We start from the raw sequence: 22,900 nt of genomic DNA, 5'->3' as shown, positions 1-22,900 counted from the left end.
GTGAGCCCAATGTGGGGCTCAAATTCTCAAACTGCATTGCTGTGACCTGAGAGCCGAAGTCAGATGCTCAATTTAGTGAGCCATCCAGGTGCCCCTGAATCTTTTAACAGCTTTTTGGTTGTATTATACTCACTATTTCTCTGTATTTGGTGCAGATGGTTGGGGGTGGGGTAGAGGTTGCTATTTCCACATGATTTAACCTCTCTGTTGATCTTGAGCTCTTCCATATTTGTATTTATAGTAGGTTTAAAAAATTCCTCTTAAAAATACCTTAACATGGACTCTCAACTAGTATGAGTAAAATTTTTTATTCTAGTTAAAAAATTTATATATCAGAAGTTTTTCTTTTATTATTTGAGTAAAAATCAATTTGAGGTATTATATAATCTTCAACAAGATTTGAAATACACTTGTTTTTAAGATTTCTAAATTAAAATTATTTTTCTCCTTTCAGTTGCATGCTGCCATTAGTCACCAGGTTGACCCAGAATTCCTTGGTTTAGGTCTGGGCAGTGTCCTCCTCAACAGCCTGAAACAGACCGTGGTGGCTCTGGCCAGCAGTGCGGGTGTGCTAAGCACTGTGCAGGCAGCTGCCCAGGCTGTGCTGCAGAGCGGGTGGTCTGTGCTTCTCCCCACCGCTGAGGAAAGGGCCCGGGCGCTCTCTGCTCTCCTGCCCTGTGCAGGTGGGTTTAGGGATGGGGTGGAGTGGTGGGTGCATACGAGTGCCAAAGGGTGTTGGCACTTACCTCCCATTGTCAAAAACACTTTCCCTTTCCAGTTTCAGGCAATGAAGTAAACATAAGTCCAGGTCGTCGATTCATGATTGATCTTCTGGTGGGCAGCTTGATGGCTGATGGAGGCTTAGAGTCGGCCTTAAATGCAGCTATTACTGCAGAAATTCAGGTATGGTTCTAGGAGTATGTATGTGAGCTGACAGATGCAAATTTTACCTGTCAGTAAGCTGAGATTGAAACACTGTAGTCAGATGAAGAAATAACAACATTTTGCTAGAATTATTGAAAAATTGAACCATAAAATGGTTAGTAACATCCAAATATTTTCTGTAATTAAACCTTTTTTTATTTTATTAGTTAAACTTTAGATATTAAGTATGATAAAAATACCCATTTTTATCTATTTAAATGAATGTGACAGATAACCTAATCATATTATGAATCATTTCCATTACTCTAGAAAGTGCCATTGTACCTCTTTGCACTTCAAGCTAGGACTTCCATCCTCTCTCAGATTAAATTAGTTTTGTCAGTTCTGAATGCCACATAAATGGAATCATATAGTATGTACTATTTTATGTCTGCTTTATTTTACATTGATAATTTTCAGACTCATCTCAAAAACTTGTTGTTTTTACCATTGAGGAGTATTTCATTGTATGATTACGGCACTATTTGTTTATCCATTCTCCTGTTGATAGACCTTTGATTATTTTTCATTCTACAAAGCTACTTTAAAAAAAATTTTTTTTTTAATGTTTTTATTTATTTCTGAGAGAAAGAGAGACAGCATGAGCAGGGGAGGGTCAGAGAGAGAGGGAGACACAAAAAAATAACACTGATAAAATTAGATGAAGTAAATATATTAAAAATGTCTTTGAAAACATACCTAAGTACTTTGATTTGAAAACAAGGTAGAAGAAATATATATAACATAAGGAACAACTGTAGTTCTTTGTATAGCTATTATTTTCCAGGTACTATGCTGGGTACTCTACTTTCATTTTCTCTTTTAACTTTGCCATCTGTGTTGAGTGGAAAAAGTGGTTTAAAATTCCATTTTATAGTTGTGGACATAAGTACTACAAAAGTATAGTGATTTACTAAGGTGTTGGGACTAATGAGTGGTAGGTTTGCTAACTGCAAGCCTCTTCCTTTTCTTCTTCTCCCCCACACAGCTCTGTGTGACAGCTTACCTGATGGGAGCCCTGACAGAGAACAGGCAGAGGCAGTCCACGGGTGGGCCAGACATGACCCAAGTGGTATTTTTAGAATCCATTAATTTAGTTAGCAGATATTTATTCCTCACTTCCTGCTGGAGAGAGGGAGGGACTTTTCAGGTGATGGAGGGTGTTGCAGAGGTAGAAAGGACATAGATTGTGATCTATATATTAAGAAGCCTAGGGGCGCCTGGGTGGCTTAGTCGGTTAAGCGTCCGACTTTCGCTTAGGTCATGATCTCGCGGTTCGTGGGTTCGAGCCCCGTGTCGGGCTCTGTGCTGACTGCCAGCTCGGAGCCTGGAGCCTGTTTCAGAGTCTGTGTCTCCCTCTCTCTCTGACCCTCCCCTGCTCACGCTGTCTCTCTCTCTCCTAGCAATAAATTAAAAAAAAATTAAAAAAAAAAAAAAAAGAAGCCTAAAAGATAACTAAAAGGCTATTTATTTTAAAGCAAAATTGTTATAAAGCTACAGAAAGACATAAACAAAAACATCATATTTAAGAATTGTTAAGATGCCAATATTAATATTTTTGTTGTATTGTCTTTCAGACTTTTGAAGATGCAGATATTTATTAATCATACTGATTATGGGGCTAGAATTAGTTTCAATGATATATCAATTCACATCCTTTTTACTCATCAGGTTGCCATGTTTTCTATGTTGTATATTTTACTATATCCATTTGTTCTGTTGCTTTGGGGAAATCTGTCTTGTGAAAAGGATTTCCTTCATATTCCTTTTTATTTTTTATAAATATTATTGACCATTTAGGTTTTAGACATTTTTACTACTATAATTATTTATTATATTCTTTTTAAAAATGCTTTTAAATTTATTTTGATAAAGAGTGTGCATGAGTGGGGGAAGGGACAGAGAAAGAGGAGAGAGAAAATCCCAAGCAGGATCTATGCTGTTAGTGCAGAACCCAATGTGGGGATTGATACCAAGAACTGTGAGATCATGACCTGAGTCACAATCAGGAGTTGGATGCTTAACTGACTGAGCCACCCAGGCACCTTTCAGTATATTCTTATGGATTTTAAGTCATTGAATAAAGAGTATAAGAATGATTAATAGGAAAGAATTCTAGAAATTGAAATGAAATTGTGCTGGATTAAAAATATGCACATTATTCATTTTTCTGATTTATGTTGCCTTCTTACCCTTCCCACCACTGAGATTGAGTCTTCATCCCTGTACCCCTCAAGGACTGGGATGGATTATTGGTGTTTAGACTCTTTTGGGTTTTGCCATTAGAAAGAAAAGGACTTTTTTTTTTTTGCCTTTTCACAGTAAATTTGGGTACTAGAACAATGCGTGGTATATAAGAAGTCCTTAGGAGTATTGGTTGTGTTTGACTAGCAAAGAAACCTTCTATTTTTGTTTTCTGCCTTTTTTAAAAAAAATAATAGCTTTATTGAGATCTAATTCACATACTATAAAATTCACCCTTTTAGAGTGTATAATTCAGTAGTTTTTGTATATTCGCAGAGTTGTGCACCCATCATCATCAGTAATTTCAGAACATTTTCATTACTCCAAAAGGAAACTCTGTGCCTCTTAACAGTCACATCCCCTGTTCCCTACTCCTCTCAACCATTGACAAGCACTAATCTACTCTCTGTCTCCTAAAGAATTTCTAGCTCTGGATATTTCATGTGGATTTATACAATATGTGAATTTTTGTGTCTGGCTTCTTAGCCTAGTGTTTTCAAAGTTCATTCATGTCATACTTCATTTTTTAAAATTGCTAAGTAATATTCCATTGTATGGCATAGCACATTTTGTTTATCCATTCATCAGCTGATGGACATTTAGTTGTTTCTACTTTTAAGTTATTATGAATAATGCTGTTGTGAACATTTGTATATAGGTTTTGTGTGGACAGATTTTTTTTTCAAAATGTTTTTTCTTATGGGTGTATGCCTAGGAGTGGTGTTGAGTTTTATAGTATCTCTGTGTTTAATGTTTTGAAGAATGGTCAGATTTATTTTCTTAAATGGCTGTGCCACTTTATATTCCCAGCAGCAATGTATGAGGGTTCTGATTTCTCCACATCCTTGTCAGTGCTTGCTACTGTTCAACTTTTCTATTATAGCCATCCTAACAGATGTGAATTTCCATGATGACTAATGATGTCAAACATCTTTTCATGTGCTTATTAGCCACTTATATATCATCTTTGAAGATACATCTATTCAAATCATTTACTTATTTTTAACTTAATTATCTTTTAATTATTGAGTTGGGAGAATTCTTTATTCTAGACATATGTCTCCTATTGGATACATGAGTTGGGAATATATCCTCTCATTCTTGAGTTCTTTCTTCATGTTTACAAAATAGATAGACTGTGTGTGGGAGTGGGGGGCAGATCACATTAGGTATTTCTTAGATCCAGTAGCAGGAGTAAAGATTTTAGACGCTTTACAGAAGGAACCTGGAGACTGTCAGCAATGGCAGCCTGGATAATGGATTTATAGGACAAATAGTCTGTTTAGAAACGGAGCACCTGAGCAATGGGGTTTCCCGCAAGTGGATGTGGGCCCATTCATCAAGTGGTTTGTGAGTTAGTGCACAGAGGCTGGGACATCTAGGCTGTAAGATCAGGGCTCAGCTCATGATGTATTCATACTTGCTACTAAGATAACTGATAACCAGTTTTTGTTATATGGATTACAGGATATGGAAGCCAAAAAAGAAGCACAGAAGGAAAAAGAAATTGATGAACAGGAAGCCAATGCCTCAACATTTCATAGAAGTAGGACTCCATTGGATAAAGATCTTATTAATACTGGGATCTATGAATCTTCTGGAAAACAATGTTTACCTCTGGTTCAGCTCATACAACAGCTTCTTAGGTAAATAGTATTAGATATGTTTTAATAGGAGGATTATTGGTTTTCATAGTAAGATAGTGACATCTAGCACTAGGGTCTGAAAAATGTGTTTTGGCTATTGAGGAATACTTTGAAAATTATGTAGCATAGGTTTTGGGATAAAGAGCAGAATCTTTTAAGTTTTTATTTTAATTAAAGTTAGTTAACATACAGTGTTATATTAGTTTTAGGTATACAGTATAGTAATTGAATAGTTTCATATATCACCTTGTGCTCATTTTAAGCACACTCCTTAATTTCTATCACCTCGTTAAGCCACCCCCAACCCCCTCCCATCTGGTCACCATTAGTTTGTTCTTTGTAATTAAGAGTCTGTTTCTTTGTCTATCTTTTATTCCCTCCTTTGCTCATTTGTTTTATTTCTTAAATTCCATGTATGAGTGACATCATATGGTATTTGTCTTTCTCTGCTGACTTATTAGCATTATACTTTCTAGCTCTATCCATGTCATTGCAAATGACAACATTTCATTTTTTTTCATTTTCATATACTATTTCATTGTATATACACACCACATCTTCATTTTCCATTCATCTATTAAGGAACACTTGGGTTGCTTCCATATTTGGTTAGTGTAAATATTGCTGCTGTAAACATAGGGGTGCATGTATCCCTTTGAATTCATGTTTTTGTATTCTTTGGGTAAATACCCAGTAGGATGATTACTGTGTCGTAAGGTCTATTTTTAACTTTTTGAGGAACCTCGACACTGTTTTAAGAGCAGATTCTTACATATAGATGAGGGGAGAGGTTGGAGTATGTGAGGTAGAACTGGAGATTCTAAAGGTTTTTAAACAAGAGAAAATTGGAGTGTATGATAAATAGGAAAAGATTCTTAGCCTCATTAGTAAGCAGTAGATGCAAATGAAAATCATTGTGGCAGGCTTACTTTTTTAAATTGGTTGTGTCATTGTCTCGTTGCATATATCATAGATTTATATGTATTACTTTCTAAGACAACTTTTTTTGTTTTTAAAATTAATTAATTAATATAATTTATTGTCAAGTTACCTAACATAAAGTGTATACTATGTGCTGTTGGCTTTGGTAATACATTCCCATGATTCATCACTTACATACAACACCCAGTGCTCATCCAAACAAGTGCCCTCCTCATTGCCCATCACCCATTTTCTCCTCTCTCCCATACCTTCTCCCCATCAACCCTCAGTGTCTTCTCTGTATTTAAGAGCATTTTATGGTTTGCCTCCCTCTCTGTTTGAAACTATTTTTTCCCCTTCCCTTCCCTCATTGTCTTCTGCTAAGCTTCTCAAATTCCACATATGAGTAAAAGCATATGATAACTGTCTTTCTCTGACTGATTTATTTCACTTAGCATAATGCTCTCTAGTTCCATCCACGTCGTTGTATAATGGCAAGATTTCATTCTTTCTCATTGCCAAGTAGTATTCCATTGTATATATAAACCACATCTTCTTTAGATATGAACAGATACTTCTCCAAAGAGGACATCCAGATGGCCAACAGACACATGAAACGATGCTCAGCATCACTCCTCATCAGGGAAATACAAATCAAAACCACACTGAGATACCACCTCACGCCAGTCAGAGTGCATAAAATGAGCAAATCAGAGAACTCTAGATGCTGGCGAGGATGTGGAGAAACGGGCACCCTCCTACACTGTTGGTGGGAATGTAAACTGGTACAGCCCCTCTGGAAAACAGTGTGGAGGTTCCTCAGGAAACTAACAATAGAACTCCCCTATGACCCAGCAATAGCACTGCTAGGAATTTACCCAAGGGATACAGAAATGCTGAGGCATAGGAGCACATGTACCCCAATGTTCATAGCAGCACTCTCCACAATAGCTAAAACATGGAAAGAGCCTAAGTGTCCATCAACAGACGAATGGATCAAGAAGATGTGGTTTATCTATACCATGGAATACTACATGGCAATGAGAAACAATGAAATCTGGCCATGTGTAGCAACATGGATGGACCTGGAGGGTGTTATGCTGAGCGAAATAAGTCAGGCAGAGAAGGACAAATATCATATGTTTGCACGTATAGGAGGATTAGGAGGAACTTAACAGGAACAAGGGGGAGAAGAAGGGGGAAAATGGTGGGGGAAAGGGAGAGAGGCATACCACGAGAGACTCTTGAATGCTGACAAAAACTGAGGACTGATGGATGTGGGGGGGAGGAGGGATGGGCATGGAGCAGGGCACTTGTGGGGATGAGCACTGAGTGTTATGTGGAAACTAATTTGACAATAAACTATTTGTAAAAAAAAAAAAAAAAGATAAAAAAGGAAAAAAAACCCACATCTTCTTTATCCATTCATTTGTTGATGGACATTTGGTTTCTTTCCATAGTTTGGCTTTTGTTGATAGCGTTGCTATAAATGCTGGGATACATGTGCCCCTATGAATCAGAACTCCTGTATCCTTTGGATAAATCCTGGTAGTGCTATTGCTGGGTTGTAGGGTAATTCTATTTTTAATTTTTTGAGGAATCTCCACACATTTTCAAGAGCAGCTGTACCAGTTTGCATTCCCACCAACAGTGCAAGAGTGTTCCCATTTCTCCACATTCTCACCAACATCTCTTGTTTCCTAAGTTGTTAATTTTAGCCATTCTGACTGGTGTGAGGTGGTATATCGATGTGGTTTTGATTTGTATTTCCCTGATGATGAGCATTGTTGAGCATCTCTCCATATGTCTGTTGGTCATCTGGATGCCATAGACAACTTTTAAGTTGAATGCTGAAGTAAGTAAAAGAATGGTGAGCGTTATTTCTGAAGGCCCTTTTGGGAGGAGATAAGAATAAGTCAAGAGTCAGAATATAAACAGGAACCTTGGGCTGAAGTGATCAGTCATTGTTGCTGAAAAATGTCAGCCAACGTTTCAGTGCCCTTCAAAAAGACCAAAAAAGCAAGGTGATTTCTGAAAGATATTTGTTAGACAATGGAGAACTCCCGGCTCTTCTATTTAACAAAACTCTTTTCTGTGTAAACTTGGCTTCTGGTTTCATTTTCTACATATAGAGAAAGTATTTTGGAGTGTTGGCTTAGGTAGCTAAGTTCAAAGAGCGGGGGGCTCTACATGCATGTCCCACCAAGAGTGGTGGGTGGTATGCTGCTGGTGTGGGAGCAGTCTAATGTCCATACCTGAAGCACCAGAATTTACTGGACACATCGTGAACTTTTAAAACAATTTTTTTAAACATTTATTCATTTTTTGAGAGAGAGACACATTATAAGCATGGGAAGGACAGAATGAGAGGGAGACACAGAATCCAAAGCAGGCTCCAGGCTCTGAGCTGTCAGCACACAACCTGACACAGGGCTCCAACTCACCAACAGTGAGATCACAACCTGAGCCGATGTCAGCTGCTTAAGCGACTGAGCCCCCCAGGTACCCCTACATAATGAACTTTTAAGAGGAACGTTTAGAGCTAGTTCTTTAAGTAGATTATAGTAAATGCTAACTAAAAAAAGTTTCCCTATTTTTGTGTTTTGTTTAATCTGATGATTGTTCCTTTTGATGAGCATCTCATACATTCTGATCTTCAGTACAGCAGGTTGAAAGTGAATTAATTCAGTGTAGTTGGTGGTAGTGGAAAGACCCTGGGATTTATTCCTAGAAGATTTCACTTATATAAAATTGACAAGTGAAACCCTCCCCAGTGTGGTAACTGACAGAGTAATAAAAGGAGCAGTGTTCACAGAGTTAATTAAGGATCAAATGAGAAAATGGAAATTGAATGCTTTGTAATTAAAAGATAAAGCTCTATGCAGAAGTTTTAAAACATAAAGCATGTGTTTCTTGAAGCAATATCGAGTTCTTGAGTGCCCTACCCTTTGCTGAAGAGGCTGTGTCATGCTTCCTGGTGTCTCTGGTCTAGAGTGAGTGCTGTATTCCCTGATGTTGGCCCATGGTATGTTGCCCAGCCTATTTATTCCCTTGGTATGGAGAGAGCTGTTTGATTTACCCATTGATGCCTGTTACTGTGCAGTCTGGCTGTCACTTGCCATGTTTGACTGATTAGCATTTGAAATGTGTCCAGTGTAGCTGAGACACTGAAGTTTTATTTTTTATTAAATAAAATCCAGTTATTTTAATTGAATTATTAATTATTTATTAAAATTCAAATTTAAAACCTTAGGCTTGATTCAGTTGTTAGAAAACTTTTAAGTGTGTTTTTAGAGTTTAAGTTTTATTTTGAAATAATTTCAGTATATTGGGATACTTTATTAATCCTGGTTTTGCATTTTTTTTTGTCTTTATTAATGTATCTGGCAGAACATTAAAAATTTTTTTAAGTTCATTTATTTTGAGAGAGTGAGAAAGAGCACAAGCAGAGAAGGGGCAGAAAGAGAGGGAGAGAGGGGATACTAAACAGGTTCTTCACTGTTAGTGCAGAGCCTGATTTGGGACTCAGTCTCACAAACTGTGAGATCATGACCTGAGTTGAAATCAAGAGTTGGATGCTTAACTGACTGAGCCACCCAGGTGGCCCAGTGATTGGCAGAACGTTTTAAATTACATCTGTGACTCCCAGGCATTATGTTACTATTGGATAGCACTTTCTAGACCATTTCATAGGTTGTCTGCTGAACCTTTGGCACACAGGGAGGAGCTGGCTCCACAGCAGTTTTATAATAATGATATACCTGCCTAAGAAACCCAAAAACTGAAGCCTGGAAGTGAATAACACTTTACGTAGGTTTTAGAATATAGAGAAAGGAAAATGAATCTACACCTTTCTCACTAACAGAGTGCCTACAATCCAGACTTTTTTCATAAATGTAGAAAATGTGCTTCTCTGCATGTAGAGGGAGACTTTGACATTTTCTTACCTTAGGCATGACTGAAAGTAGCTCATTGGGTTGACTTAGCTGATGCAGTTGTTGAAAAATAGTCTAAAGAAGGAAGAGATTTTAGAGATGTTTTGTGTGTATATTTTATTCCTCGGACAACAAGTTGAAGAAATTGCAGTTTGCCAAGAATAAACTGTGAAACAGATTTCAGAGTAATTCTTTAGTCTTATACTGGCAAGGAGCCTCAGAAAAACACTTATATTTGAAAATCAAGAGCTATGAAGATATTTTAATTAGTGAACTCTACCAGAATTATACGTTTTGATTATGGTTCAGAATTTTTTATTAAGGAAATAAGTTAAAATTTTTGTTATTTTTTATTAGTGTCCTTTGCTCCTTCTTGTATAGCATGAAACCCGTTTTTTCCCTACTGTCAAGGCAGAGTATCAGGTAGTAGAATAGAAAGGTGAGGTTGACAAGAGGCAAGACCCAGTGAGCATCCACCTTCATTTTGTGTGGACAGAGTAGCCCTGTCCACTAGCCAAGGGCTTCTTGCTGTTCTTTCTTAACAACTTTAAGATGTGTATTGGAGTTGTGTTGGGACTCCTCAAATGTTTCCTGCTCCTCTCCTTTCTCACAGTGCTGTTCCAGGAATGAATTATGGAGGCAAGTGCATTTTTCACAAACCTGCTGTCATGTTAGAAGTCAAAGGAGTGGAACAGAATGTCTGTGCCTTGGTGTTATGCAGAGTTCCCAGACTCACCTGCTCAGTGGCAGTGTCTGGTGTTGGCTAGCTAGCCCTAACCCCTCTGGCTGAGATGGAGCTACTTTGACAGCAGCCCAACAGCTGCTTTAGCTCTTTATTCCACTAACCAACTTCTTCATTCTGTTCTCAGTACCAGGGATCAGGCTTTGTTTGACCGGTGGTGGGCCTGTCCCTGGGTGGCAGGGTCTTATCTGGTGTTCCATGTCTACATTCACACTCATACCAAACTTACTTCTTCAGACATAAACAGGACATACTCTCCTTTTGAAGTTTCAGTGACTGGCTTAGCATTGCAGAATCAGTCCTAGTAGCCTGGCACTCTATCACCTACAGTGTCCATTCCCCTTCCTACTCTTATCTTGACTTGACTCCCTGCCCTTGTTCCTTTTCTTTTCTTTTTTTTTTATAGTTTACTTATTTTTGAGACAGAGAGACCGAGCATGAGCAGGGGAAAGGCAGAGAGAGAGGGAGACACAGAATCTGAAACAGGCTCCAGGCTCTGAGCTGCCAGCACAGAACCTGATACGGGGCCGGAACCCATGAACTTTGAGATCATGACCTGAGCTAAAGTCGGATGCTTAACCAACTGAGCCACCCAGGCACCCCCTTTGTTCCTTTTCAAGCTGCTTGTGGAGCCAGAACATTTTACTACTGTTCTAAGTTTACTTTTGGGACCCACGTTTTTCTTCCTTTTTCATCCTATTAATTGATGGTTCGTGTCTCAAGTTATATCCCACAGTTGGAATTGGAACCTCTGCTTGTTTCTTTGCTGTATTGTTTGAGCACCTGTTACTCTGACCCAGTCTGTTTGTACCCACTTTGGTCTTCTTCCTGTACTCTCTGAGCCCTGTGTTGCCCCCTGCATTGCCCCCCTAGGTACTTACTTGAGTAGATCTCCAGGCAGATTTGTGAGGCAGATACAGAAAGGCAAGTAAATCTTGTCTTTAAGAATAGTGTCACATCTATATTTAAAATGCAGCTTTGGACAAAAATAACAACACAGTTGTTTTATTCCTCAAAGTTTGTTTTCTGTCATTTTGGACCATTCCACACAGCTCTTCAGAGCAGATTTGTAAAGGGAAGGGCATCATTATATCTTTTATAACTTCTATGCTGCTTTTCTCAGTTTTGACTGAGGTTGTGTTTACTGCAGACATATCTGACTCATTTGGGGAAGGAAGCTGTCGGCAGGTCACCTGGGTGCATGATCTAGATCTATATTTCTGATTTTAGTTTTTGTTGTGATTTCTTAATACTTTTTTAAAAATTCTTTTTAAAAAATATCTTGTTAAATTTTGTAATCTTCTTTCTCTGCATAGAAATATTGCTTCTCAGACAGTAGCCAGATTGAAAGATGTTGCCCGTCGGATTTCATCATGTCTAGACTTTGAGCAACATAGTCGTGAAAGAACTGCTTCATTGGATTTGTTGCTGCGCTTTCAGCGCCTACTTATCAGTAAACTTTATCCAGGAGAAAGTATTGGTCAGACCTCAGATATATCTAGTAAGTTGCTTAAAATTAAAATGTCTTGTGTGTATTTTTGACTTTTTAATTTAACCTTTTGACATGCCTATTCTACATTTCTGGGTGTGTAGTTCTTACGTTATTAAATGTACCCATTTGGGGAGAATTTCTTTTTGTATCCATTTTTTTTTTTTGGACAGATATTAGACTCAATATTTTTTATTTCTTTGTCTTAATATTTAAGTTCTTTGGACATCAAAACTAATTTCCTTTATGTTCAGGTTAGTCTTACAGTTTATCAGATTTATTCTACATGTCTGTTACAGAGTGTTGGATACCATCATAATGTGGGAACAAAGTGGTGACATAGTATTTGTCTATTACACTGGAAGACCAGGTCGAGTGTAATGCAAGCAATAAATCATCATTGGAGGAAGGCTGAGTCTCAGTTATAGCACTGGCTTATTAGCACTGGAAATGGGACTAAGTCTGAGACTTACCTCGGGGCTGTAGGTGGCTCACCTGCGGAACTGGAATAACATCCGAGAGTGCCTATGAGGATTAAAATAGGATGATATTTAAGCACTTAGTTCTGTGCATTACATAGATTAGAGTACTTTTCCACAAGCTCAGAAGTGGCTCTCTGTAAGCTGGTGTTCTCTGTCAAGGATGGAAACATCCGCTGCTGTTGTTAATATTTTTATAGATACTGTATTCTAAAATATCTTAGTTGTAGATTATAGGAAATTTCATGTTGAAACAGGTGAACTTATAGTGTGAAAGAGACATCTCAAAGACAAAGTCACGAGGATTGAAAAGCTATTAAGAGCCAAGTGGGAAGAAAAGTTAGAGTTCATGAGACTGAAAAAATGCCCGACTTTGTTCATTGAGAGTAATTTGCAAGTATTATAAGACTTGAAATTTGATAACAGTTGTGTGTATTAGATATACTTTAAAATCCTATAAATTATGACTTTAATATTTATATGAAATAAACTTTCCAAGTATTATATAGTACAGTGTATAAAAATTGACATAACCAAATTCACTGTTTCTTAAATTCTGTGATATAAGAGCCAGGGACTATGGGTTAATTTTCTCCTTTGAGAAAATTGTTATATGTAAAAGATGAATAGATGAGGGTGGATTAGTGAATCAATGTGACTTATTTACAAAGTAAATTTTAATGGTAAAAATGAAATTTTCTGTGTCCTTCGTCAAGGTCCTGAACTTATGGGTGTCGGTTCCTTGCTGAAGAAATACACAGCCCTTTTGTGCACACACATTGGAGATATACTGCCTGTGGCAGCCAGCATTGCTTCTACCAGCTGGCGGCACTTTGCAGAGGTGGCCTGCATTGTGGAAGGGGACTTCACTGGTACCTTTTTTATATCCTACCTTCAGACATTTATTTATTTCGGAGATTGATGAGACTTTAAATTTATCATTCCCTGGTAAACCTGCATGTCTTTGCCTCATACATGTTCTAGTCATGTTGTCTTTTCTCCTTTTCTTTTTTTACTTGCTGAAAATTCTGTTGGTTTAGGAGTTGTGTCACTGTAAATGTAATTAGTGATTTAGAGTCATACAACCATTTTTAACATTTCAATAATGAGGTTATTGGGAATTGTCTAATTTTATTTCAGCAGCATAAAAATTAATTGCACCTTTCAGGACCTTAATAAGTTCCAGTATTGCTTAATATGTTTTCAGGTTAATTCTGTGACAGTAGAGCATTTTTATTAAGTACTTTTTTACTAATAGTAAACTTAGTTGTAAACACTTAGTTTTTTTTAATAAAAGACTAGTTAATACTTCTGTGTTGAAACAGTGTTTTTGAAAAGTATTTTTGTAACTCAGAGGGTTCTGTTTGATACCTTTGTCTCTTTCAAAATGAAAGATAAAATAATCCTATATAAATATGCTTTCCTTATTTTGTGATTTATCAGAATTTAAACATAGAACAAGCTTAGGAAGTAGTTTTATAGGATATATGTTTTTATTTAAATCTTAATGCTTTTTTCTTTCTTTTAAAATTTAGGTGTTCTCCTTCCAGAACTTGTAGTTTCTATAGTGCTTCTGCTCAGTAAAAATGCTGGTCTCATGCAGGAGGCTGGAGCTGTCCCTCTGCTAGGTGGCCTGTTAGAACATCTGGATCGGTTCAACCACCTGGCACCGGGAAAGGAAAGGGATGACCATGAAGAGTTAGCCTGGCCTGGCATCATGGGTATGACATCTTAACTTCTGGAACTTCCACTGAGGAAAGTTTATCTTGATCTAACCTATTCTTGCCTTTTTATTTGAAAGGATACGTCACAAAGAGAAATCAATTATTTGCCATTTTCACTGATGGGCGTATAAGTGGAAAATGAAGATAATCCAAATCACAGAGATTTAGATTATATATAAGAAATGATTTTTCTGTTAATTGTTGTTACTTTCTGAATTGGACTATTTTAGAAAGTTCTAGAGAACCTTTTCTTGGGTGGTGTCTCCAGAAGGTACTGTTATAATGCCCTTCTTCATCTCTTGTTACAGTCTTTATTTTAAAGTCTAGATTGTCTGATAGTCTAGATATGGCCACTCAGGCTTTCTTTTATTGACCATTAGAATGATAGATGGTTCTCCATCCCCATACTCTCAATCTGAAGGTCTTTAGGTCTAAAGTGGGTCTCTTGTAAACAGCATATAGACAGATCTTGTTTTCTTATCCGTTCTGTTACCCTATGTCTTTTGATTGAAGCATTTAGTCCATTGACGTTTAGAGTAAGTACTGAAAAATATGAATTTATTGCCATTATGGTTTTTTTTTTTTTTTAAATGTTTTATTTATTTCTAGGAGAGAGAGAGAGACAGCGTGAACAGGGGAGGGTCAGAGAGAGAGGGAGTCACAGACTGAAACAGGCTCCAGGCTCTGAGCTGGTAGTCAGCACAGAGCCTGACGCGGGGCTCGAACCCACGAACCGCGAGATCATGACCTAAGTGAAAGTCGGACGCTTAACCGACTAAGCCACCCAGGCGCCCCTGCCATTATGTTTCTTGTAGAGTTGGAGTGTCTGGTGGTGTTCTCTGATACTTTCTAGTCTTTGTTGCTTTTGGTATTCATTCATTCATTTATTTTCCTTCCTTCCTTCATCCCTCCCTCCGTCACTTCCTTCTTTCCTTTTCTCCCCTCAGAAAGTCTTTCTAGTCTTTGTTGCTTTTGGTATGTATGTATGTATGTATGTATGTATCTATCTGTCTATCTTTTCTCCCCTCAGAAAGTTCCCCTTAAACTTTCTTGCAGGGCTGGTTTAGTGGTCATGAGCTCCTTTAATTTTCATTTGTCTGGGAAACTTTTAATCTCTACTTCTGTTTTGAATGATAGTCTTGCTGGATAAAGAATTCATGGCTGCATATTTTTCCAGTTCAGCACATTGAATATACCCTGCCACTACTTTCTGGCCTGCCAAGTTTCTGTGGATAGGTCTGCTCTAAACTTGATCTGTCTTGCCTTGTAGATTAAAGGCTTTTCCCCTTGCTGCTTTCATGTTTTTTGTCTGTGTATTTTGTGAATTTGGCTATGATATGCCTTGTTGATGGTCAGTTTTTGTTGAATCTAATGGGAATCCTCTGTGCTTCTTGGATTTTTATGTCTGTGTCTTTCCCCAGGTTATATACGTTTTCTGCTATGATTTACTCATATAACCCGTCTACCTCTTTTTCTCTCTCTCCATCTTTTGGGACCGCTATGATTCTGATGTTCTTCCTTTTTAATGAGTCACTGATTTTCTAATTCTTAAATCATGCTCTTTTGCTTTAGTCTCCCTCCTTTTTTCTGCTTCATTATTCTCCATAAGTTTGTCCTCTGTATTGCTGATTCACTTCTCTGTATCATCCATCCTTGTCGCCGTGGCATCCATTTGAGATTGCAGCTCAGTTATAGCATTTTTTATTTCATCCTGGCTCGCTTTTACTTCTTTTATCTCTGCAGAAAAGGATTCTGATCTATTTTTGACCCCAGCTAGTATTCTTATTATCGTGATTCTAAATTCTGGTTCAGACATCTCTTATATCTGTGTTGGTTAAGTCCCTGGCTGTCGTTTCTTCCTGCTCTTTCTTTTAGGATGAATTCCTTCGTTTTGTCATTTTGAAGTAATAAAAGGAATTAATGAGGTAAAAAAAAAAATAAAATTAACAAATTAAAACACACACACACACACACACAAATCAAATAAATGATGCTAGATCCTAGGTCTGTTTTGGTCTGGGTGTTGGAAGGAGCTTGATAGGTTAGAGAAAAAAGGGGAAAAAGAAAAAAAAGAAATGAAACCGTGTGTAAATTTGAAAAAATGAATACGGTGAAATATAATTAAATGAAATGGTGGAAGTAATACAGAATTTGAAAATTTACAAAAAAGTAAAAAGTGTATTAGAAAAAAATTAAAAATATTTTTAATAAAAATTGAAAATAAAAAATGTTTTCTCTTTATTCAAGAAAAAGAAAAGAAATGAAAAAGAAAAAAAAAGAAAATTCAATAGATGGATCAGCGAACAGAGTAAAATACGATTGACATTATATCGTTTTCCCCCAGAAGTCAAGCTATGAGGCACTTTATAGTCTGTAAACTAAGCAGGTGGAGAGACTTGTGGTGTTCCTGAAGAGCGAGGTTGACCCAGTTGGGTGGGGCTTAGTGTACCAGCTCCGTTCTCCACTAGATGGCGCTGCTTACCTTACTTGGGTTGATTGCTGTGGCGCTTGTAGGCATGTATGTGTTGCGTGGGAGGGGTGAAAATGGCATCACCCAACTACCCAGTCTCTAGTATAGGAACTCTGTTCTCCCCAACCAGCAGTTGTGCACTGGTTCTTTGTTTCCAACTTCTGCCCACTCCCCCTTTTACACTGTCTGTGACTACACTGGCAGGTTACCAGGTGGCTCTTCCCTCCTGTGTTTTATCACAGATGCGGCTGCTTTTCCTGACCCCTTACTTCTGTGGGACTGTGGCTTTGACCCATTCTGACCCTCTGTGGGAGGGTCTCACTGAGCAATGGCTGTATGCCGCCACACCCAGAAACTTTTGCGGGCCATGCTGCTGCCAATGCCCAGAGAGTGTGGCTTCCAGCCTGCTCCAGAAAAAGTTCAGGCAATTGTGTAAGAGCAGTGTTTCAGTGATTATGGAAAGTCCAAGTACATATCTGGCACCAGACTTCACCCTTAATGACCTTGTTTTAGCACCAGCAAATGTGATCACTGGGACCCCTGGCTGTGTGGGGTCTGTACCTCCTCTACCCAGTGTCTTCCCAGCAGGGAAACTGCCTCTTCCTGTGTGTCCCGAGGACTCCTGGACTTCACTCTGCTTCTCGGGATTTGCCCTTCCCACCATAGCAATGTGAGATAGTGCAGAGTTTCAGACTCTGTGCTGCTGCATGGAGTCTGAATGGAATTTAAACACTCTCCTTTCTCCTTTGTCCCTTTTTAGTTCAGTCCCTGCACTGTTTCCATTTTTCCACTTTCTCTCTAGTTGCTTTTTGGGGTGAGAGGCTTTTCCCATACTCTACCCCCATCTCTATCCTCTCTCTGCAAGCAAAAATAGCTCCCTGCCTCTGCAGTTTCTCTCTCCCCAAGTTCACCTCTCTGCACCATGTACATGCTGAGTTCTGTGGTTCAGGTTGTGCACATTGTTGTGTTAATCCCCAAATCAGTTTTCTAGGTGTGCAGGATGGTTTAGTGTTGATCTGGCTGTATTTCATGGATGTGTGACCAAAAAAAAACAACTTGCTTGCTGTTCTCCCATCTTGGCTCTTCTCCAAATTTAATTTAAAAATTAGGCACTGTAGAGATTAACACTAATAACTAATGATAAAATAAGACCTGAATAACAATATATGGTAATAAAATTTCTGTGAGTATGGTCTCTCTCTCACAATATCTTATTGTCCAGAAGGTACTGTTGAGATGATTAGATATAGTTCAGCTTTGAGGCTAACATCAATATGGAATGACTTTCTAAACTCATTCCTATCTGATATTACTAAATTGTGGAATTCCCATATTTAGCTGAGCACTTCCCTATATGTACTGTCTATAGTGCTTACCAAATTGTAATGGAGCTTGTTTTCTTAAAGTTTTCAGCTTTGACATTTTTGATGAGTGTATATCACCATACTGTGTATGGTTCTGACTTTCTGGACTCATAGAATTAAATTGAAATTGGGGTTCATTTTTTATTTTATAGGAAAGCTCAAGCAAGGTGGGCTTTTTATTCTTCCATTGTAGACCGTCTTCTTATAGGAGTTTCAAATAAGAAGTAACAACTCATGAAGAAAATAACACTAGGATATGGAGCATAGTTTTTAATTTTCTGTATCACTAGTATTTTTAGCACCATTCATTTATGTTTATGAAGTTAAATGTTATTTTTGTCTTTAAAGTCTGTATGGTTGAGGGAATTTAATCTGATTATGCAGTTCAAACTTACTCATTTAAAGTCTTCTTATATTATGAAACATTACACATAGTCAAAAGTACGGAAAACAGCTCTGTGATTGATCACAGAGAAAATCATTTGGGGTGCCTGGCTGGCTCAGTTGGTTAAGTGTCCAAGTTTGGCTCAGATCATGATCTTGTGGTTTGTGCGTTCAAACTCCATGTTTGGCTCTGTGGTGACCGCTCAGAGCCTGGAGCCTGCTTCAGATTCTGTGTCTCCCTTTCTCTCTGCACCACCACCGCTCTCTTTCTCTTTCTGTGTCTCAAAAATAAACAAACGTTTAAAAAATATTTTTAGAAGAAGGAGGCAAGATGGCGGAGAAGTAGGGAGCTCCGTACATTTCGCCCATCTCTCAAAAAGAGAAGGCCTGAAGTCGTAGGACACTGAGCCACAGGAGTTTGGGAAGAGAAGGAGACAGAGTACACTGGGAAGGAAACTCCCTAAGTGCGTGAGTGCGAACTGAGAAGATAAAAGTGGGATGGAACCCAGAGATAAGGAGGGAGGGGAGAGAACCTGGCTTGCATGCAACTGTGGTGAGTGATTAACTGGTGAGTGGTGGAGAGCTGCTGCGAGTCTAGCGGAAAGGAAAGAGAAGCTGAGATTACTCATAGAACCGTCCCTGGTGAGAGAAAAACGTCAGCTTGGAAAGACAGTGTTTTTTAGCTCTGGCTGGGGTGCTGACTTTAAACTAGGTGCTCTGGTCCCAGAGGCGCAAGGAAAAACTGAACGGTCGTGTGCCGACACCATCCATGGTGGCGGTGGCCCGGTGAACCAGCAGCAACGCCTGCGGAGGCAGTCCTGGTGCCGGGTGAAGCTGCAGCTGCGCGCAGGACAGCAGCCCACTGAAGCGGCAACAGCGCCGGTGAAGCGGCAGCAGAACGCGCCACAGTGGCCCGCTGAAGCGGCGGCGGCACGCTGCAGCGATGCGGACTCTTGTGGAACTGACGTTGCTACATTCCCCGAGTGCACTCGGGTTGTATCGCTGCTTGACCCCTGTGGATCTGAGGCTGCGACACTTTCCCCCACCCCCCACTGAACCTCCCCCCGGCAACAGGAAAGCAGCAACCTGCGGGACTGTTCAGGGCAGTATAACAAAGCCCGTGGACTGGGACCTGGAAATGAAGCAGATCGTGGGGCATAGAACTCGGTCCACCTTGGCTACATCCTCAGCACAGGGAGATCGAACCCGAAGAAGTTATTTGCAACGGCTGGTTGAGAAGGGACTGGGGCGACACCATTCTCCTCCCCACATTCACCAAGGTGGCCCTCAGGAAGCAGCAGGCTGACAAAGTGGAGGCAATACCTTTGTATACCAAACCACGCCCATCCCCTCCAGATAGCTGTTTTTTTGTTGTTGTAGCTGTTTTTACCTGAGCCTGGGTTTGCGTGTTCATTGGTTTTGTCTGTGCGTATGTGTACCTGTGTTCCCTGTCTGCTTGTCTGTTTTCTTTTTCCAGGGCTGCCTCAAGACACAAACCAAATTACACATGGTGGTGAGTTCCAAATACCACTAACAGTAGGGAAACAAAATATCCAAACGCTCAACAAGAGAAACCAAGAGACACCATCCAAAGAACACTTCCTGAACAGACAGGCCCTGAACAGTCAAAAGAGCCCTCTCTAATACAGTAGAACGCGCAGGGGCCGAGGGTACAAGCTTTTAAAACTAAAGAGATAGAAAGCTAACCAAAATGATGAACGGGAGAACTCTCCTCCAAAGAAACTCCAGGAAGAAATGACAGCTAGAGAACTGGTCAAAACAGATATAAGCAACATAACTGAACAAGAATTTAGAATAATCATAAAATTCATCGCCGGGCTTGAAAAAAGCATGGAGGACATCAGACACTATGCCTACAAACACTTTGGAGCTTAAAAACAGTTATGGTGAATTAAAAAAAGGGAGAAATGAGATACATTATAAACTGGAGGCATCCAATGCACTGATTGAAGAGGCAGAAAGGAGAATAAGTGATTTAAAGGCACTTTTATAGAAAAAGAAGAAACTGAGCCAAAGAGAGATAAACTGATCCAGGAGCATGAAAGAATAATTCAGGAGCTCAGCGATAAAATCAAATGGAACAATATCCATATCATAAGAATTCCAGAAGAGGAAGAGAGGGGGAAAATTGCTGAAGGAGTCCTTGAACAAATTATAGCAGAGAATTTCCCCAACCTGAGAGGAAAGTAGAAGTTGAAATTCAAGAGGCACAGAGAACTCCCCTCAGACGTAATTTGAGTCGATTTTCTGGACGACATATCATAGTGAAACTTGCAAAATATAAGGACTAAGAGAAAATTCTGAAAGCAGCTAGGGAGAAAAGGGCCCTAACACACAAAGGGAAACCTATCAGAGTGGTGACAGACCCATCTACTGAAACTTGGCAGGCCAAAAAGGAATGGCAGGAGATCTTCAATGTGATGAACAGAAAAAAATATGCAGCCAAGAATCCTCTACCCAGCAAGCCAGTCATTCAGAATAGAAGGAGAGAAAAAGTCTTTACAAATAAACAAAAATTGAAAGAATTTGTCACCACTAAGCCAGCCTTACAAGAAAGCCTGAGGGGGACTCTCTGAGGGAAGTATTGGAAGGAACGCAAGATACCGGAGACACCACCACAAGCACGAATCCCACAAAGGACACAATGACTCTAAACCCACATATTTCAATAATAACACTGAATTGTAATGGGCAGAATGCTCCAGTCAAAAGACAGAATGGATAGCAGAATGTATTTTTAAAAAAATCCATCTATTTGCTGTCTTCAAGAAACTCATTTTAGACTGGAAGATACCTTCAGATTAAAAGTAAGGGGATGGAGAAATATCTATCATGCTACGGGAAGTAAAAGAAAGCTGGAGTAGCTATACTTATATCAGACAAATTGGACTTTAAATTAAAGACAATAATAAGGGATGAAGAAAGGCATTATATAATATTTACAGAGTCTATCCATCAGGAAGAATAACAATGATAAATGTCTACGCACCAAATATGGGAGCACCTAATATTTAAAACAATCACAAACAAAAACAGTCTTATTGATAAGAATGTGCTAATAGTAGGGACTTTACTACTCCGCTTACAGCAAATGATAGATCAACCAGACAGAAAATCACTAAAGAAACAAAGGACTTGAATGGTACATTGGACCAGATGGATCTGACAGATATATTTAGAACTCTACATCCTGAGGCCATGGAATTCACTTTCTTCGCAAGTGCACACGGACATTCTCCAAGATAGATCACATACTGGGACATAGAGCAGCCCTCAATAAATACAGAAGAATTGAGATCATACCGTGCACACTTGCAGATCATAATGCTATGAAACTGGAAATCAATCACAGGAAAAAGTCTGGAAAACCTCCAGAAACATGGAGGTTAAAGAACACCCTACAAAAGAACAAATGGGCTAATCAGGCAATTAGAGAAGAAATTTAAAAATATACGGTAACAAATGAAAATGAAAATACAACAGTCCAAACTCTATGGGATGTGGCAAAGGCAGTCCTAAGAGGAAAGTACATTGCACTCCAGGCCTATTTCAAGAAATTAGAAAAGGGTCGCTTGGGTGGCTTAGTCGGTTAAGTGTCCGACTTTCGCTTAGGTCATGATCTCGCGGTTGGTAGGTTTGAGCCCCGCATCGGGCTCTGTGCTGACTGCCAGCTCAGAGCCTGGAGCCTGTTTCAGTCTGTGACTCCCTCTCTCTCTGACCCTCCCCTGCTCACGCTGTCTCTCTCTCTCTCCTAGAAATAAATAAAACATTAAAAAAAAATTAGAAAAAGCACAAGTACAAAATCCAACAGCTCACCTAAAGGAACTAGAGGCAGAGCAACAAGAGCACCACAAACCCAGTAGGAGAAGTGAAAATAGTAAAAACCAGAGCAGAAATAAACAACATAGAGATCAAAGAAAGAATTGAACAGATCAATGAAACCAAGAGTTGGTTTTTTGAAAAAATAAACAAAATCGACAAAACTAGTCTAGCCAGGCTTCTCAAGAAGAAAAGAGACAGCACCCAAATAGACAAAATGATGAATGAAAATGGACTTATTACAACCAATCCCTCAGAAATAAAAGCAATTATCAGAGAATACTATGAAAAATTATATGCTAACAAACTGGACAAGTTAGAAGAAATGGACAAATTCCTAAACACACACTATCAAAATTCATAGAGGAAAAGACAGAAAATCTGAATAGACCCATAAGTATTGAAGAAATCGAATCAGTGATCAAAAATCTCCCAACAAATAAGAGCTCTGGACCTGATGGCTTCTCTGGGGAATTTGACCAGACGTTGAAAACAGAATTAATACCAATTCTCCTCAAGCTATTCCAAAACATAGAAATCGAAGGAAAACTTCCGGACTCATATTTTATGAAGCCAGCATCACTCTGATTCCCAAGCCAGACAGAGATCCAACAAAAAAAGAGAACTATAGGCCAATATCCTTGATGAATATGGACGCAAAAATCCTCAACAAGATCCTTGCAAATCGATTCCAACAGCACATAAAAAGAATTATCCACCAAGATCAAGTGGGATTCA

At 38.9% G+C, this 22,900-nt stretch overlaps 1 protein-coding gene across 1 annotated transcript in view; it reads left to right on the top strand.

The window, feature by feature from the left end:
- Positions 1 to 22,900, top strand: part of HERC2 (HECT and RLD domain containing E3 ubiquitin protein ligase 2) — a 288,041-nt gene that overhangs the window by 101,522 nt on the left and 163,619 nt on the right. Inside the window, exons 19-24 of the mRNA XM_039220244.1 lie at positions 455 to 683; positions 779 to 903; positions 4,636 to 4,814; positions 11,729 to 11,913; positions 13,097 to 13,252; positions 13,916 to 14,101. Coding sequence (XP_039076175.1) covers positions 455 to 683; positions 779 to 903; positions 4,636 to 4,814; positions 11,729 to 11,913; positions 13,097 to 13,252; positions 13,916 to 14,101 — 1,060 coding nt within the window. The remainder of the gene's footprint in view (positions 1 to 454; positions 684 to 778; positions 904 to 4,635; positions 4,815 to 11,728; positions 11,914 to 13,096; positions 13,253 to 13,915; positions 14,102 to 22,900) is intronic.

Source organism: Hyaena hyaena, unplaced genomic scaffold (assembly GCF_003009895.1).
Source record: "Hyaena hyaena isolate Hyena2069 unplaced genomic scaffold, ASM300989v1 scaffold_892, whole genome shotgun sequence".
Classification (NCBI taxonomy): Eukaryota; Metazoa; Chordata; class Mammalia; order Carnivora; family Hyaenidae; genus Hyaena; species Hyaena hyaena.
Note: the sequence above shows the minus strand (reverse complement) of the source record. Positions and strands in the feature narration are given on the sequence as shown.